This window comes from Benincasa hispida, chromosome 9 (assembly GCF_009727055.1).
Source record: "Benincasa hispida cultivar B227 chromosome 9, ASM972705v1, whole genome shotgun sequence".
In the NCBI taxonomy this organism is placed as follows: Eukaryota; Viridiplantae; Streptophyta; class Magnoliopsida; order Cucurbitales; family Cucurbitaceae; genus Benincasa; species Benincasa hispida.
Genome location: NC_052357.1, coordinates 46,286,309 through 46,304,027, shown reverse-complemented (window position 1 = coordinate 46,304,027; position 17,719 = coordinate 46,286,309). Strand labels below are relative to the sequence as shown.

The 17,719-nt window shown below is 38.6% G+C and overlaps 1 protein-coding gene across 1 annotated transcript; it reads left to right on the top strand.

Annotated features, from left to right (window-relative positions):
- The first annotated feature begins 625 nt into the window (after positions 1-625).
- Positions 626-2,103, top strand: LOC120084757 (putative ABC1 protein At2g40090). The gene is made up of 4 exons (XM_039040578.1): positions 626-745; positions 891-982; positions 1,089-1,268; positions 2,035-2,103. The coding sequence occupies exons 1-4, from the start codon at positions 655-657 to the stop codon at positions 2,101-2,103; spliced, it is 432 nt and encodes a 143-aa protein (XP_038896506.1). The 5' UTR covers positions 626-654.
- Positions 2,104-17,719: the final 15,616 nt, after the last annotated feature.

The window sequence follows — 17,719 nt, the reverse complement described above, 5'->3', positions numbered from 1 at the left end:
ACATCAGTAAGTTTTCCTTAGGTAAAATTTTGTGATACTGGAATTAAATTCTCTTCATTAGACAACTAATCAGATGTTTGGTGACTCCCCCATATTTTAGTTTGGACTTTGATGTATGAAACTAGATTGAAAATTTTATTTAATAATCTTCTATGAATAGTAGGTATAAGTGTTATAACCTATGAATTTGGAATTTCCTCCATATTTTTGGTCCTCTTCTTTTACTTTCCAGCTATGTTAGTACCATTATTGACACAATTTTATCTCATCCTCAGGAACTTGATTTCTTAAACGAGGCCAGGAACAGTGAGAACTGTTTGGATAATTTTCGGAAGTTGTCTCCTCATATTGCTGTCTCTTATACACATCTAGATGTGTATAAGAGACAGGTAGTATGTTCCTTTCTTTACCCACTTGATAGTCTTATATGCTCACGTGGTTTGTAAACTTTTATTTATTTATTTACAATTGTATCTGACTAGTCAGAAGATGTTTTACAGGTTTAGGAATTCATACCATTCATTGAGATGTTATTTTAAAATATTTTTAAATTTCTTGCTTGACCATATTATGAATCAATGATATGAGTTTTACGTCACTTGCTAATAAAATTACCTTTAACTTATTATACAGGTTAGTCATGCATTTGTTGAGATGATATATAAGCATGGATTTGTGCACTGTGACCCTAATGCTGCAAACTTGCTTGTCCGTCCCTTACCTTCTAATAGAAGGAGCATCTTTGGTGAGCTCTTACTAAATGATCGATTTATTTGTTAAAAAACGTATAGATAACTTCTTGAGATATCAATCTGTAGCCTTGTCTGTTCTTTATGAGATAAAAAAAATGTTAATGTTGATTTGTGAATTCTTGTTCTGTCGGCACACAGGCAAGAGGAAGCCACAGTTGGTACTTTTGGACCATGGGCTGTATAAAGATCTTGACTTCAACATAAGATTTATCTATGCTGCCCTTTGGAAGGTATTTCCTTCTTAATTCATTGAAGTGTCGTCTCAATGTATTCTTGTTGCTAGCATGTCTCTGTTTTCACTTGCCATCTGATGTTATTTCTCTCCCTTATTGTTAGGCTTTAATATTTTCTGATGCTGAAGCAATAAAGGAAACCAGTAAGAAATTGGGTGTTAGGGAAGATCTTTATGCATTGTTTGTTGGAATTCTTACTATGAAACCTTGGAATCGAGTCATTGACCCAACAATTGACCATTTAGTCATTCAAGGAACTGAAAATGAACGTTCAGAATTACAGGTAGTTTCTCTTAGATGGTACATACCGCCCCCAACAAATAATAATGATAATAAAGGGAATTCTTATATGCTCTTACACAGTGTTATAACACATCCTGAAACACTATTTTACTTATTTGGTGAAAATCATTATTCTTATAAGTTTGGAAAAACTCTCTTAAAATAAAGTAACTTATTCTTATCACAAGCTTTGCTCTCCTCTCCTCGAGAAAGTTCTAATGATTGCAGTCACCTTAGTAGACTTCTCAACTGGCTATCTGACGGCGTTCGACCTTTCTTTCTTCTCAGATATATGCTTCAGAGTATTTCCCCCAAATCTCAGAGCTCCTAGGAAATTACCACGTGTAATTTTATAGTGGAGACTACTACATCATTCTTTATACCTACCACTCTGGTGAGAGGAAAGAAGATTATTTCTTGTGTTATTGGTTTGAAAAGGATAGCATCGAGGTTAGTAAGCATTTAGGGTTTATTTTGAGAAAATCTAACTATTGTAAGTTACATACTTAAATTTGGAATGTGGTGGTACACTTGCCAATTCAGTTGAATAACTAATGCTGATTCTCTAAGAAAGGGAATAATGGAAGATGGTTTCCTTGATCTAATGAAAGTACTCTTGATTCCTGTAAAAGAATAATTGCTTGTAAACAAGTGTAGGGATGTTTTCTCATTCCTTACATTTTCATATCATGACATATTAAGTGCATTTGTACATAAACATATGTGTTTATTGCTATTAAACCATTTTCTATTATTTCAAAACTCAGGAAGATCAAAAGATGGCTACACGGTTGACGAATACAATGTCCAACTCGCTAAAAGGGAGGCCTGTTTAGGTACCATAAACATAAAGTATACGTGATAAATAGTTTCTATCTTTGGGAATTTCCTTATCATATGCTTTAGTTTTTCTTTTGGCAGGGTCGTATATTTCAAGGCAAGAGCCACCCCAATTTATTGCCCTCTTTCAACCTTTTGTAGGGTGCTCAAGGTGGTAGTCTTATAAAGCTTCTTTCTTAACTCATCTCTTTTTATTAGAATCACGTTGTAGTTTCTTTTACAAGGTTCTGATGTGGAACTGAGAGGGTCCTTGAGAGACACAAATAACAATCATTTTCTTAATGAATTCTGGTGTAGGGGGCTTAAGCTCTAGTTACAAGAAACTCATAGCAAATAAAGCTTTGGCTAATGAAACTTACATGGAAGATTATGTTGCCCTTGTAAAATCATAATCTTTGTATTATTTGTAATTTGTGTTTTCAAGGCCTGAATTATTGTACGCCTTTTAAATATAATTCTATAGCAGAATTTACGGATTAAATGTAATAGATTTACAATCCATACATGAATAATATGTCATAGCCATAGCATTCGATGATGATGTGTCATGTTATACTTTTTTACCGAAAAAATGGATTTGGCAAGGGAACTTTAAAAAACGGACAATAATTGATAAAACGAACAGATTCAGGCTTCCATGTCGGTTAAGAATAAAAAAAAAACAAGCTTTAATGTCGGTTGTAACCGAACAGGCTTTAATCACTAAAGACCTTCAATGTCGGTTGCAATCGACATTGAAGGCTGTGTTATTGGTGTTATTGAAGCAATTTAATGTCGGTTTAAAACCGACATTAAAGGCAACCAACATTAAAGGGCTTGAATAACACTATCTTTAATGTTGGTTGCCAGCGGACATTAAAGCCCGAATTTCTTCTAGTGAACCTTCACCGACGGGTGATCGACTATTCCTCCGTTGAACCAAGACTATCTTGACTAGATACTATCACTAGAATAACTCTTATTCCTATAGTAACTTAGTTATTGCTGCTTTGGTCAAGAATTTACTAACACTTAGTAATTCTCATAAGTGTGACCCTCTATTTTCAGACCTCAAAGATCGGAATCATTATGCTCCCGAAGTTGGAAAGACAAGAATGAAAATGGATCTGAGAGACCCTATCAATTTCTAGAGTTCACGGAGTTCCGAATCCTATAATACAGCCCTTCGATTGGTAAGGTCGCTCTAGGGCAGACATGCAAGCGCATTATAGGAATCTCATGGTGCGACCTAATGGAAGAGATCGTAGGATGTGTTGATACACTTCCGTTTCCCACTTACTATGAACAACTTCCCCTATTCACCTATGTATTGACTCATGAAAACACTCTCTAAATGGAGTCTGCTCCTAGGGCGGCCCAAAGCCAAGCATGAATCTCACGGTGTGAACTCTTAGGGACGCTAGAGCTTAAGAGTACATTACTTCTCTCCAGCTAAAGTGTACTAGATGGTTAGGATATAAAATACTTAGCGATACATTTCGGCTAACTTAAAAATATCCTAAGTCAAGGTGATTCATCAAAGTATAACTTTTATACTGGATTTTTAACCTACGATGTCTAGGTGATAAACAAATTTTATTACCTCACACCGCTCACGAATGCTCATAAAACCGATTTAACCTAACTCAGCGTTTGCTCTCCAGGTAGTAGGTTTTCTGTGAACCGTCAACTTAAAAACCTTCAACCTTAGTCATCTTATCTGACTTTTTGCCAAGATCTTGCTATGGGATCGTGTAGCTAATTACTATGTGATGAGCATAATAGTCTGCATGATCGTTTAACACGTATGCCTTGCGTCGAGTATCATATACTACACGATCGTCTACCAATCGAGCACCTACGTGATCATGCAGCCAACGCAACATGAACGTGTAGCAAACTCTATACGATCATGTAGAATTAGCTATGTGATCATTTAGAAGATGCTACACGATCGTATAGAAAATTCTACATGAACGTATAGCAAAATCTAAACGATCGTTTAGTTCTAGCTCCACGATGCGGCCACCGTTTTGTCTTCTCCATTGAAATGCACTGCAACCTTTCTTCTGAAGCTTCATGAATGTCTAAAAACCAAACGAATACAGACTCGATTGCAAGTTTAATGCCTAAAAGCGCAGGGACCCTTACAAATTTAACTTTTGTAAAAGTAAACATAAAGCCAAAAATAAAGATTACTACCCCGAAACATCCATCAACAACCATCCACATACATTCAAAATTTAAACGCAGTGCACAACTTAAAACCCACCACTGTAAATGATTTCAATACGGAAATGGAATTTGGAATCAGTACTACAACCTAGCTCTAATACCAATTGAAGGAACTCGTTTTAAAGAGATCCATGAGCAGAAGCAGATCGTCCAAATTTCATTTTGATTGAAAAACATAATTTACAGCAAACATACAGATTATGCATTCTAAGTAAAATTACAGCATGCTTTTTAAACAGGAAATAGAGTTCAAGAAATTATAACTTTGAAGAACACTTCTTCTCATAAAACCCTTGAACTAACACAAACTTTACAAACAACAACAAAACTTGAAGACCCTCTTCAAGAAAATCACGAACCAAAATAGAAGACACAACCACTTGGAACCTTCGATATACTCGGGGTGAGAGTCTAGGAGTTGGGGGCTGATGCATTATTTTATGTGATAAAATATGGAATGAAATGCAGTGATGGAAATGTGTTGAGCAACAAGTTTTCTCAGCAGAATCCAATTATAAATACTAATGAGTTTCCTGGAAAGTCTAGGGTCGAACTCAGGGACTAAGGAAAACGGTATGTGGTGATAATTTTTAAGAAGAATTTGTGATAACCAATAAATCAAATAGTTGTTTTTGGTTGTTGTTTGTGGTATAAAATAAATGTATACGGCAGAGTTATGAAAAGAGTTGATAATACAGAAGATGCGATGAATATGCAGGGGAACGGGTTGAGAAGGGTTTAGCTAACACTTCCTAGGATTGCGTTCAAGTTATGCGATCATGCAACACACATACAATAGCAAATCATCTCTCAAAGCAAATGCTAAGGCTTCTAGTTCTAGAACGCATGCGATATATGCGATAAAGTCTATAGGACCTACATATAAGCCTCTATTCTTATTTATGCGATGACAAATGACACACACACAAATAAGGCGACCACATAATATCATAACCTATCTCTAGGATGCATACGATGCATGTTGGCAAACAGAGCTCATCTCTAAGTCCCTATCTCTCACTTATGTAGATCTAATCTCGCTCTCTTGAGTCAAGATTCTAACCTAGCTCTCTCAAGCCTCTGGTTCTTTCTTTAGACTCTCACTCGAGTATTCTCTAAAGGGATGTTGAGCACAACATAAGACAAGATAATCACATGCAATGAAGATCCTAGGTCATGTTAGCTTAGTTCTTCTCAACCCATTCGATATATTTAGCTACTCATGCGTGCTTTTAAGAGAGTGAACAAATGTAGATAAGCAAGTTCCATTATATAGATATAGAGTTGAAATACAAAATCACAATGCGAAATGAGAATAAAGAGCCTAGTAGCAATCTCTTCCTTCCCAAGGCTTTTACACTGTTCTTCTCTACTCTGTTCAAAATATAGTCTCGCTCTCGCGAGAGTCGACCCTCTCTCTACTTTTCCACGCCTCTGGGTTCTCTCTTGAGCTGACTAGAGCGATCTTCCGCCATCTCTTCCCTTCTCTCGCTCCGCCTTCTAAGTGAAAAGGAAAACTATGAACAAGGCTATTCTATCTAAAGGAAAATTATCTAACTATCCGATCTCGATGAACCGAACTGAACGAACCCCTTCTCTGAAGATTTCCTTTGGTATTTATAGAGTTTCAGGGTGAAAGATGTAGCTGAGCAATGCAAACGCAGAGGATTGTGACACGTGTACAACTAATGGTTGTACAGATTTTACGGTCTGATTGCATAATAGAAGGAATAATTATCCCACCATCTTCGGAATTCCCATAACAAAAAGTGGGGTCCACAAGCCAAGAGTCAAAGCTTTTCACCTATAAATACCCCTATAAACTTCAGTGAAGATATATTTGATACGGGGCTAATTGATGCTAGATTATTGAGAGAGAGGCTGAGCTGAGTGCTGATTGGAAGAAATCCGGGAAGAGAAGAGAAAAGGCCGAGAGGTGAGTCTCAGTGCTATTCTGACAGATCCCCACCGCGAAGTCTATACTCAGATCCCTGCTACCGGTTGAGAAAGCCTAAGAGGGAAGCTCATCCTTCCGCACGATCCATCCACACTGACAAGCAACTCTCCAGCCAGATCGGCGTCAAGACGTTGGCGCTTATTTGTATTTGTTTTTAACTCTATTCATCATTGTATTTCATCTTCTTTATCTCTTCGTTCACAAACTATGTATCAGACGCTAAATAAATGTATTGAATTTCTCGATCGTTTTCATATCTCCTTCTCTGTCTATTTCCGTTCCTCCATTAATCGTTTTCTTCATGAAGTCTTCTTAATCCATTGGTAGTTAATATGGATTAAACGAGTGATTTAAGCTGTGTTAAAGAGATAAATGAGTTTTGCTAAGGCATGCTAGACGACATCTTCACCTGTGAGAGCAAAAGTGAAGATGCCATTTTGATCTATCAAGAGAAGGTTAGAAGCGTTAACTAAAGCGAGTAGTACTTCCAGACATTGAAGCAACCTTGTGTTCATTATGTTCGTCTCTGTTTCACCATAAAAATGTGGGAACGCGGCCGATCACCGAAAGGTGTACGCCAAAGGAAAAGCGGAACCGTACTTATATCATTAACGCAATTAAGGAACTTGCACTGTTTATATTAGTTATCTTTTCTTTTTCTGCTTCGTACATAAGACTTGCCACCACATAACACGATCTTTGTATAATCTTCACAGTCAGCCTCAAACTCAGTATCTTATATCATGAAACCTATATCTTGTATCATCTTAGCTTAGGTTTATTGCACTTTATTTTATATCGCATTTTTACCGCTTTACTTTACTTTATTGCATATTTTAATACTTGTACACAACTCGTTAGGGGGAAAAAATAGAAACTTATTTTCATTTATTCGATTTGTCATAAAAACTACTTAACCAACCAATAAGGTGGTTGGAGAGAAAAAAAGGGACTATTATTCAAAATAATAAATAATATAAATAAATATGATAACTAACTTATCATATTATATTTATAATCTATAGTTTTAATATTGCATCATATACAATATAAACTATAGTTCTTTTTCTCTATTTTATGGCATTTAATATGTCACATTTATATTAAAATTAACAACTATTTGAATCTCATTCAAATATTTCTTTCCTCCAATTAAACTATAATGTATCAAATACATTATAACAATTATATCATATATAATTGAATCAATTTAATTATATCATATATAATTAAATTCACTCTTATTAATTTGAACAATTCAAATTAACCCAAAAACTGATTCTCACTAAATCCTTTTGAGCTACCAACGAGACCTTATCGACTAGTAGTTTGAAGCTCCAACAGTACATGAATAATTAATTAAACTCTTTAATTACATTATCCACCATCTGTTGCACTCCACTAAAGATCGACAGCTGTACTCTTCACACTATAGATATATTTCTGTGTCGTTGGGTATAACCAATCAATGATACGATGAACCTTCAACAATTGCTCGTGAGTACAGCTGAGCCAAATTATCTTTTTGCCCCTGTAGTTACATCTAACTTCTTATGTACCACTGATCTCTCTAATGAACAATATATCATATTCCTACTTGAAGGAAATCGTGCACGAGGATTTCCATGAGTAGCAGAAAGATCATTCCAAATTACAATCATACATGAATTTTACAATTACAGTCATAAACACAAATATAAGGTTATATATTCATTATAGAAATTACAACATGAAAATACAAATGCACAAGGAGAAACTCTACACACATTTGTAGACTCATCGCCAAGGCTCCTTGATCACGAACGCTCAAACACAGCAACCTTGAACGCTCGTCCAACACGACCGCTACATAGCACGAACACCACAAACTCGAACTCAGCGGTCAACTCGGTCACGAACACCCCAACAGCACGAACGGACTCCACAAAACCTCGATGATGTCGAGTTGAGTATAATACTACCAAGAAGGCAACCTTAGTATTCTCGGTGTTAGAATCTAGAGGGTGGGTTCTGTGTGGACTTGGTTTGAGGTAGAAGACAGAGGAAACATGAATTGTGTAAATGATTAAGCAAGTGGGAGAAGGTTGAACCTATCGTATAGGTCGATTCCCAATCGTTTAGCAAAAGCTACGCGATCGTCTAGCAAAAGCTAAGCTATCGTTTAGCTCATCGCTTGTGTGTCTGTCACCTACAAACACTACACGATCGTTTACCTTGGTCCAAGTTGTCGCTTAGTAAATCCTATTTACTCGACAACTTTCATGAGATTCCAAGAGAGAAAATCTCAAGCTTACAACTTATTAAAATTAGGAAAACAATTTTCCTTTGATCTCATGGTTACCATGAAACCACTAATAACCTCCCGCTTAATTGGTTATTAGAGAAAAAGAATTAATTATCCAATAATTAATATTATTATAAATATAAGTGATAACCAACTTATCATACTATATTTATAACCTATAGTTTTAATATTTTATCTCATGAAACATATAAACCATAGTTCTTTTTCTATTCCATAGTACTTAATGTAAATCTCATTTAGATTAATCCTCCACTAGATGCATCTCATACATCATATCGATCATATCATATATAATTGAATTACCTCTTGTCAATTTGAACATTTCAAATCAACACCAAGAACTAATCCTCAACTGAATCAATTGAGCTACCAAGGGGACCTTATGAACCTGTAGCTCGAAGCTCCAACGGTACATGAATAACTGACTAAACTCTTTAGTCATGGGATCCACCATCCGTTAATTGCCAGATACTCCACTAAAGACTGATAGCTGAACTCTCCTTACAATAGATATATTATGTGTCCATCTTAACCAATCAGCAGTGTGACAACCCTTTATAGATCGCTCGTAAGTATAGCTAGGCCAATAACCATTATGCCCCTGTAGTTACATCTAACTCCTTAAGTACCACTGATCCCTCTAATGAACATAAGTCATAGTCCTACTATGACTGAGTCCTCTCTTTCAAAGAGAAGCTGTGGTCACTATGTTCGAACCCTGGAATCAACCCTTAAGGGAGCAATCTCTCTACTTATCCCTACTTCGGAAAAGGAGTGAATTCCATCTTATGGATTGAGTTTCCTGTTCGTCCCCAAAAAGGTAGGCATGTTGAGTTGGCAATCTGGCCACTCTCACCCATATTAATCAAAGGATCGCCCTCAAAGGCAGAAGTTCCTAAAACACTGGATTGAGGTCATGTCACCTATGGTCGTTTAGGTGAGATGTAAGTCTCTAGTATCAACAGCGTTATATACAGAGTCTAATAATCTCATGGTTCGGTCTTATAAAAACTCTTTGTATAGGACACCCCCGCTTGCACGTCTCCACATGAATGGTCAGGATCTACCATCTGTAGTAGTTTACAACACTTACAAACCTCTACAAAGCAGACCGTATCCGTAGTGTCACAAGGATCAGTATCCCACCTCAATCCTTATACTACAGACTTATTTAGGTTATCACTTAAGGCATGATCCACTTATATATCACATATACATGCTTAAGTTTACATAAGATAACCAAGGAGCTTCGTTTAATGGATATGAGTAAATGCCAAAATGAAATAACATTTATTTTATTCATCAAACAATGTGTATCATTACAAACAACGAGACTTCGGGAGAATTAGGACACCAATCTCAACAACCTCCCACTTGTCTTAATGACTCGGGAGTAATGTACAATACAATAAAAAAACATGTACAATATACAATAAACTAGGGCATACCCCAGTATCATGTCCCACTTGCCCTAGACAAGATGTCGTATGTCCTGCAAACCCAGACTCTCCAGGTGACCCTCGAACACTTTAGCCGTGAGGGCCTTTGTAAAGGGATCAACAACGTTGTGCTCCAATGAGATCTTCGTGACTATCACATCACCGTGATGCACAATTTCCCTAATCAGGCGATATTTTCGTTCGATGTGCTTACCCCGACGATGACTCCGAGGCTTCTTCGAATTTGCCATAGCCCCGCTGTTATCACAATAAAGAGTGATAGGCAAATCCATATTTGGAACAACTTCCAAATCTGAAAGGAATTTCCTCAACCAAACAGCCTCTTTAGCTGCATCACAAGCGGCTACATATTCGGCTTCGATAGTGGAGTCTGCGATGCATCCTTGCTTGATGCTTCGCCATACACAGCCCCTCCATTCAAAGTGAACATTAACCCCGATGTCGATTTGCGAGAATCTCTATCAGTCTGAAAGTCAGAGTTTGTGTATCCTGTAAGGATCAAATCCTTATCTCCATACACGAGCATGTAGTCCCTCGTTCTTCGAAGATACTTGAGGATCATCTTGACCATCGTCTAGTGATCAAATCCTAAATTGGACTAATACCGACTGACAATCCCTACTACATAGTAAATGTCGGGTCTGGTACACAACATTGCATACATTAAGCTTCCTACAGCAGAAAGATAGGGAATCTGTCTCATCTCCTCAACTTCTTGAGCTGTCTTAAGACATTGATCCTTAGACAAAATGATTCCATGCCTGAAGGGTAACAAACCCCTTCTGGAATCCTGCATCTTATACCTGATCAATATTTGATCAATGTACGATGCCTGAGACAGGGCTAACTATTTGTTCTTACGATCTCAAATGATCTAGATCCCTAGAACATACTGTGCCTCACCCAAATCTTTCATTTGGAATTGGGCAACTAGCCAATTCTTAATGTCAGTCAGATACCCTACACCATTCCCAGTGAGGAGGATATCATCCACATACAGTACCAGAAAAGCTACTGAGTTGTTGATGATCTTCTTGTGTATACAAGGCTCATCAATGTTCTGATCAAAGCCAAATGACTTGACAGTAGTGTCAAATCTGATGTTCCAAGATCTAGATGCTTGTTTCAGCCATTAATGGACCTATTAAGCTTACAAACTCTTTGCTCTTGATCTAGAACTAGGAACCCCTCTGGTTGAGTCATATAGATGGTCTCCTCAAGATTACCACTAAGAAAGGTAGTCTTGACGTCCATTTTCCATAATTCATAATCATAAAATGTGGCTATGGATAGGAGAATCCTGATAGACTTGAGCATGACAACAGGTGAGAAATTTTCCTCATAGTCAACTCCCTCGACCTGGGTGTAACATTTTGCCACAAGTCTAGCCTTAAAGGTTTGAACCTTTCCATCTACACCTCTCTTTCGCTTATAGATCCATTTATACCCAATAGGTCTTACCCCATTAGGTGGATCAACAACCTCCTAGACGTTATTGAAGTACATAGACTCCATTTCCTGGTCCATGGCTTTAACCCATTCATCTTTGTCAACATCCTCCATTGCTTTCGACAATGGATCCTTGACCCCATCATTCGTAATGACATTTTGGGCTTCAGTCAAACCCATGTAGTGGTCCGGTGGGTTCATAACCTTCCCACTACGTCGAGGCAGTCTCAACTCTTGAGCCGGTTGACTAGACGTTCCGACCTCAACAACCCTTATTGATCTGTCGGCCTGTTCAACAACTCTTTTTGAACCTTCAGAAGTCTCAGTCTCACTAGAGATCTCATGCAAAATGAGCTTACTCCATGGCTTATGATCCCTTATGTGGTCTTCTTCCAAGAACATAGCATTTGTAGAAACAAACACTTTGTTCTCACTCAGATCATAGAAGTATCCACCTCTCGTTTCCTTGGGGTAGCCTACAAAGAGGCAAACCTTCGAACGTGGTTCCAACTTCTTTGGGTTAGTCACTAGCACATGTGTCAGACAGTCCCAAATCCTGATACAGATCTCGATCGGAGACTTGTGCTTGCCAACGTATGGATGAAGTGGAGAGGAAAGCTTCCCTCTCAGGGTTGCTTTCCCGGTAGAATTGACCTTTTGCACAGAGCTTCAGCTTCGGGAATCAGAAGAATTCCTTACTCGGAGACTCACTTTTTAGCCTTGTCTCTTCAAACCAGCCTTTCTCCAACCCTGTATGAATTCAAGGAAGTTATTTATAGATAAGACCTTGGCTCTTTGAATTTGTGGTCCCATTGTATAATTCTGATAATTTCTGCCATGGCGTAATGGAAATTTCTCTCTGCTCCACAATTAATCTGTCAGAATTGCACAACAGAAAGCTATACACTTGTCAGAATCATCCGCAAATGCGTTGCCCTTCACATCTTCGATCGGTCGTCGAATGCGGTGTTGCTTTTTATTACTGCATGCGGTCTAGAGTCCATGATCGATCATCGCATGCGTCGTCATTGCGTTGATCATTTCTTCGTTCTTGATCGATTGGCGCATGCGATGTAGATGTGTTGTACATTTTTTGTTCGAGCCATTAATGCATACGGTGACCTATTTTCTGCAAAACAAAGACTGAAACATTCTATTTCGCCATCGCAATGGGGTTAGTGGATGCATTTACGACATTTTATAATTTTTGTATTTCTCAGCCAATTCTTATACTATTGATGCAAATTTCTTCTCTTTTTGCCGCAATATCTAAATAAAACAACATAAATAACTTGTATTTCTACAAGTTATCACAGCCCCAAATTTTTTCTTAAGAAATTTCGCCACCGTGGCCGTATCGTTTTTAGCCCGTGCGATGGCCTCAACCCACTTTGATACATAATCAACTGTAACTAGAATATATTGATGACCCTCTGAAGGCGGAAATGGGCCCATAAAGTTGATTCTCTAAACATCAAATAATTCAATTTCTAAGATCGAATTCAAAGGCATTTCATCCCTTCTGGACATGTTCCCTATTCTCTGGCATCTGTCACATTGCACAACATGGGCATGGGCGTCCTTAAATAATGTTGGCTAAAAATAGCCGCTCTATAGGAATGGTCCACTGCCCCCCAAAATGTCCTTCATAAGGGGACTTATGACAGAGTTCTAAAATGTGCTTAGTCTCATGCTCAGGAACGCATCGACGTAAAATATGATCAGGTCTGAGTCGATACAAGAAGGGGTCATCCCATAAATAAAATTTGACTTCGTGTCTCAGCTTCTTCTTCTGTTGGTATGAGTAGTCTTCTGGTACTTGGCCGCAAACTATGAAGTTTACAATGTCTGCATACCATGAAACATTAATGCATACCGACATAAGTTGCTCGTCACGGAATCTTTCTTCAATTTCTTTCTCTTTCTCCTGAACCTTGCAATTTTCTAATTGTGATAAATGATCTGCGACTTGGTTCTTAGTGCCTTTCCAATCTTTAATCTCTAGGTCAGATTCTTGCAGGAGTATTACCCACCTTATCAGTCTTGGTTTTTCATCCTTCTTCGTCATGAGGTACTTGATCGCAGAATGATCAGTATACAACACTACATTTGATCCAATTAAGTACTGTCGAAATTTTTCTCCAGTGCAAACACCACTGCGAGCATTTCTTTTTTTGTGGTTGTATAATTTTCCTGCGAATCATTCAGCGTCTTGCTGGCATAATAGATAGGATGCAAAATCTTGTCTTTATGCTGACTCAAGACTATGCCCACTACATATCCACTGGCGTCACATATCAACATAAATGGTTGCGTCCAATCGAGCGCAACCAGAATAAGTGCAGTGATGAGCGCATTTTTCAGCGTGTGGAACACTTCGACGCATGAGTCATTAAACTCATATTCGCGATCAATCTCAAGGAGCGCATTTAGGGGTCTTTCGATCTGAGAAAAGTTGCAGATGAATCTTCGATAGAACCCCACATGTCCCAGAAAACTCCTAAGTTTTTTTACATATACTGGTGGTGGTAACTTGGATATTGCGTCAATTTTTGCTTGATCAACTTCCAATCTTGCCTTTGATATCTTGTGACCAAGCACGATTCCTTCTTCAACCATGAAATGGCATTTCTCCTAGCTCAGAACTAGATTTGTTTCACCGTATCTCTTCAAGAATTTTTCCAGGTTTGATAAACAGGAGTCATAGGTGTTCCCAAAAACCGAAAAGTCATCCATAAACACCTCGGCTGACTCCTCCAAGAAATTCTAAAGTATGGTCATCATACACCTTTGGAAGGTGCCTGGTGCATTACAGAGTCCAAATGGCATGCGATGGAATGCAAATGTACCGAATGGGCACGTGAAAGTTGTTTTATCCTGATCTTCCGGCCCAATCGCAATCTGGTTATACCCTGAATAGCCATCAAGAAAGCAAAAGAATTCATTCCCCACAAGACGAACTAACATTTGATCAATAAATGGGAGTGGAAAGTGATCCTTCTTTGTGGCCAGATTTAACTTGCGGTAATCCATAAATATTCTCCACCACGACTGTCATACTCCCTTTCTTTGGAACGCATTGCACTGGGCTTACCCAGCTACTATCAGATATGGGGTAAATGAAACCTGCATCAAGCCACTTCATGATCTCTTTCTTTACAACCTCCCTCATGGCAGGGTTCAAACGGTGCTGCCTCTCTATGGATCCTGTTTTTCCTTCTTCAAGACGAATCTTATGCATGCAATACGAGGGACTGATCCTTCAAATGTCCGCTAAGGTCCATCCCAAGGCTTTTGCATTGTTCTTAAGGATCTGAATAAGTGCTTCCTTCTTTTCTTTGCTCAGTTAGGCAGGAACTATAACCGGTACAGTGTTATTACCTCCTAAATAAACATATTTGAGGTGCACTGGTAATGCCTTCAACTCCAACATGGGTGGTTCTTTTAAAGATGGCTTAGTTCGTTGCATTGTTCGTTCAGATAACTTGATTGTTTCAAAATCTGGCTCAGTTTGTATTGCGGCGCAATTTTCCTCCCACATTGCACCAATCCTAAAGTCTTCTTCCTTCGATTCTTCTCGAGACTCGTGCCAATGTTCTTCCTACAGCTCTCCAACATACTAACAGTTTTCCATATCATCTAGGTATTTCAACACATTGAGAACGTTGAACTTGACTTGTTGATCGTCGACCCTTATGATAAGTTCTCCTTTCTGTACATCGATCAATGCTCGCCCTGTTGCGAGAAATGGGCAACCCAAGATGATAGGCACCTCAATGTTAGCTTCATAATCCAATATAATAAAGTTAGCAGGGAAGATGAATTTATCCACTTGCACAAGTACATCTTCTATTTTTTCCTCTGGATGTGTTATTGATCTATCGGCCAACTACAACGTAACTGTGGTGGGTCTTGCGTTGCCAATGTTTAACTTTTTGAAGATTGACAAGGGCATCAGGTTTATACTTGCCCCTAAGTCACACAGCGCATTTTCAACTTCTTTTCCCCCTATTGACCATGGCAATGTGAAACTCCCTAGATCTTTCATTTTAGTTGGGATGTTGTTATGAAAGAGTGCACTACACTCATATGTTAATGTGACCATTTCATTCTCCTCGATCTTCCTCTTGTTGGCGAGTATGTCCTTGAGGAATTTCACATAGCTCGACATTTGTTCCAACGCTTCTAGTAAGGGAATGTTGATATGTAATTGTCGGAGAACATCCAGAAACCTTTTGAATTGTTTGCTGTCATCTTTCTTTTTCAGCCTAGACGGGAAAGGTGGAGGATACCACCGTACTTCCTGTTTAATTGGCTATTCTTATGGTCCTTTGCTTGCTGTGTTTTAGGAGCTAGAAGTTGCGGTGACTTTGATTCTGAGTCTTTTTGAGATTCATTCTTTGTAAAGGTATTTTCTTCTGAACTAGTAGTTTTGTTGTTTGTGGTTGAGTGGTCATCATTGATGATTGAGTCTACTGGCCTTTTCAATGAATCTGGTACTGGTGGCACGGGGGCCGTCATCTTGCCACTTCTCAATGTCACTACTTGACATTGTTCTTTACCGCGTAGTCTCGGTGATCTCAAGCTACTGGGCAGCGTACTAGGCGCTCTATTTTTAAGTTCGATCGCAAGCTGTTCAATCTGCACCTCCAAATTTCTAAGGGAGGAAGCTTGCGATTGCTTGATTGCCTCGTTCTTCTCAATATATTGTTTCAATAATGTTTCCAAAGACGAGGTACTAGAAGATTTGTCAGAAGAGGACGGTTGGTCTATTGTTGTATACTCTGAAAATTACCTTGGCTGTGATTCTAATTAAGGAAAACCGGAGGACTACCTAGATTCTCAATATGACTGTTCTGATGATTACTTTGGCCCCCCTGGTTGTGATTCCCACCCCAACTGAAATTTGGGTGATTCTGCCAACCAGGGTTATAGGTGTTGCTGAATGGTTCATTGTGAATAGAGTATATGGATTGTTGATTTAACGGGCAGACTTCCACTGAGTGCCTATCTTCGCATTGAACGCAATTTATTACGGTCACTTGTGTCAGCGCATTGGCTTGTGCTGAATTTTGAGAGAGATGTCCTTGCTTAATAGCCATAGTCTGGAGGAGCGAGGTTACTGTGGCCATCTGGGCGGCCAGGGTGCTCATTGTATCAGCTGATACAATGGCACTTTTTGCTCTTCTTCATTCCGAGCCTTTTTCCTCATATCCGTTATCTATCCACTAACGCGAAATACAATCTAAGATGATCTTTGCTTCTGTATAGTCTTGTCTATTAACCCTCCTGCCGCGAAGGCATCAGCAACTGCTTGTGTTGATGGATCCAAGCCGTTATAAAAAGTATCCATCAGAATGCAATCAAGAATCTCGATGTGTGGACAATTCTTCACTAATTGTCGGAACCGCACCCATGCGATGCTCAAAGTTTCGAATCCCTTCTGTTCAAAATTTAACATGTCCTTCCATCTTCTTGCGTTAACGGTGGGCGGGAAAAATTTATTCATAAACCTCTCGACCAACTGGTCCCATGCGTTGATTTCATTTGGCTCTAGTGACTAAGCCCACCTCTTTGCCTCATCCCGCAGTGTATACAGGAAGAGATACAACCTAGTTCCTTCATAAGACACACTAGGTATGGAGAATGTGTTGCACATTTCTACAAAGCTGGTCAAATGAGCATGCGGGTTTTCTCCCTGTAGACCTCTGAATTTTCCTGTATTTTGGATCATTTGTAGCATGATCGACTTTATTTCAAACCTTGCATTCTCCGCAATTGTGGGTCTTAAAATTTTGGGCGAGAAGTTATAAAGATTCGGTGCCGCATAGTTCCTCATAGGGATGTTACAGTTGGTAGCAAGAAAAATAGGGTCTTGCCCTGGCCAATTTACCCCTTGATTCCCATCAGGCCTCTCATTATTATTTGTCATGTTTCTTCTTCACCTAATTCGATTCTGATGTGCTCTTGTGCAAAAAGTACACTTATCTCTGGGTCAGCTTAGAATTCTAGATCAATTCCAGTACTCATAAACTGTCAGCCTGCTCTTCGCGATAAACAAACAGTACAGCAGAGATCTGTCCTGCAAAATACCACAAAAGTATTCAACACTAACCGTTACCAATCCCCGGCAACAGCGCCATAAAATTGTAATAATAATTTTGTATCTTTATTTATTATTATGCATGGACTGTGATGATAAATATTATGCTACAAGCTCATGTTGC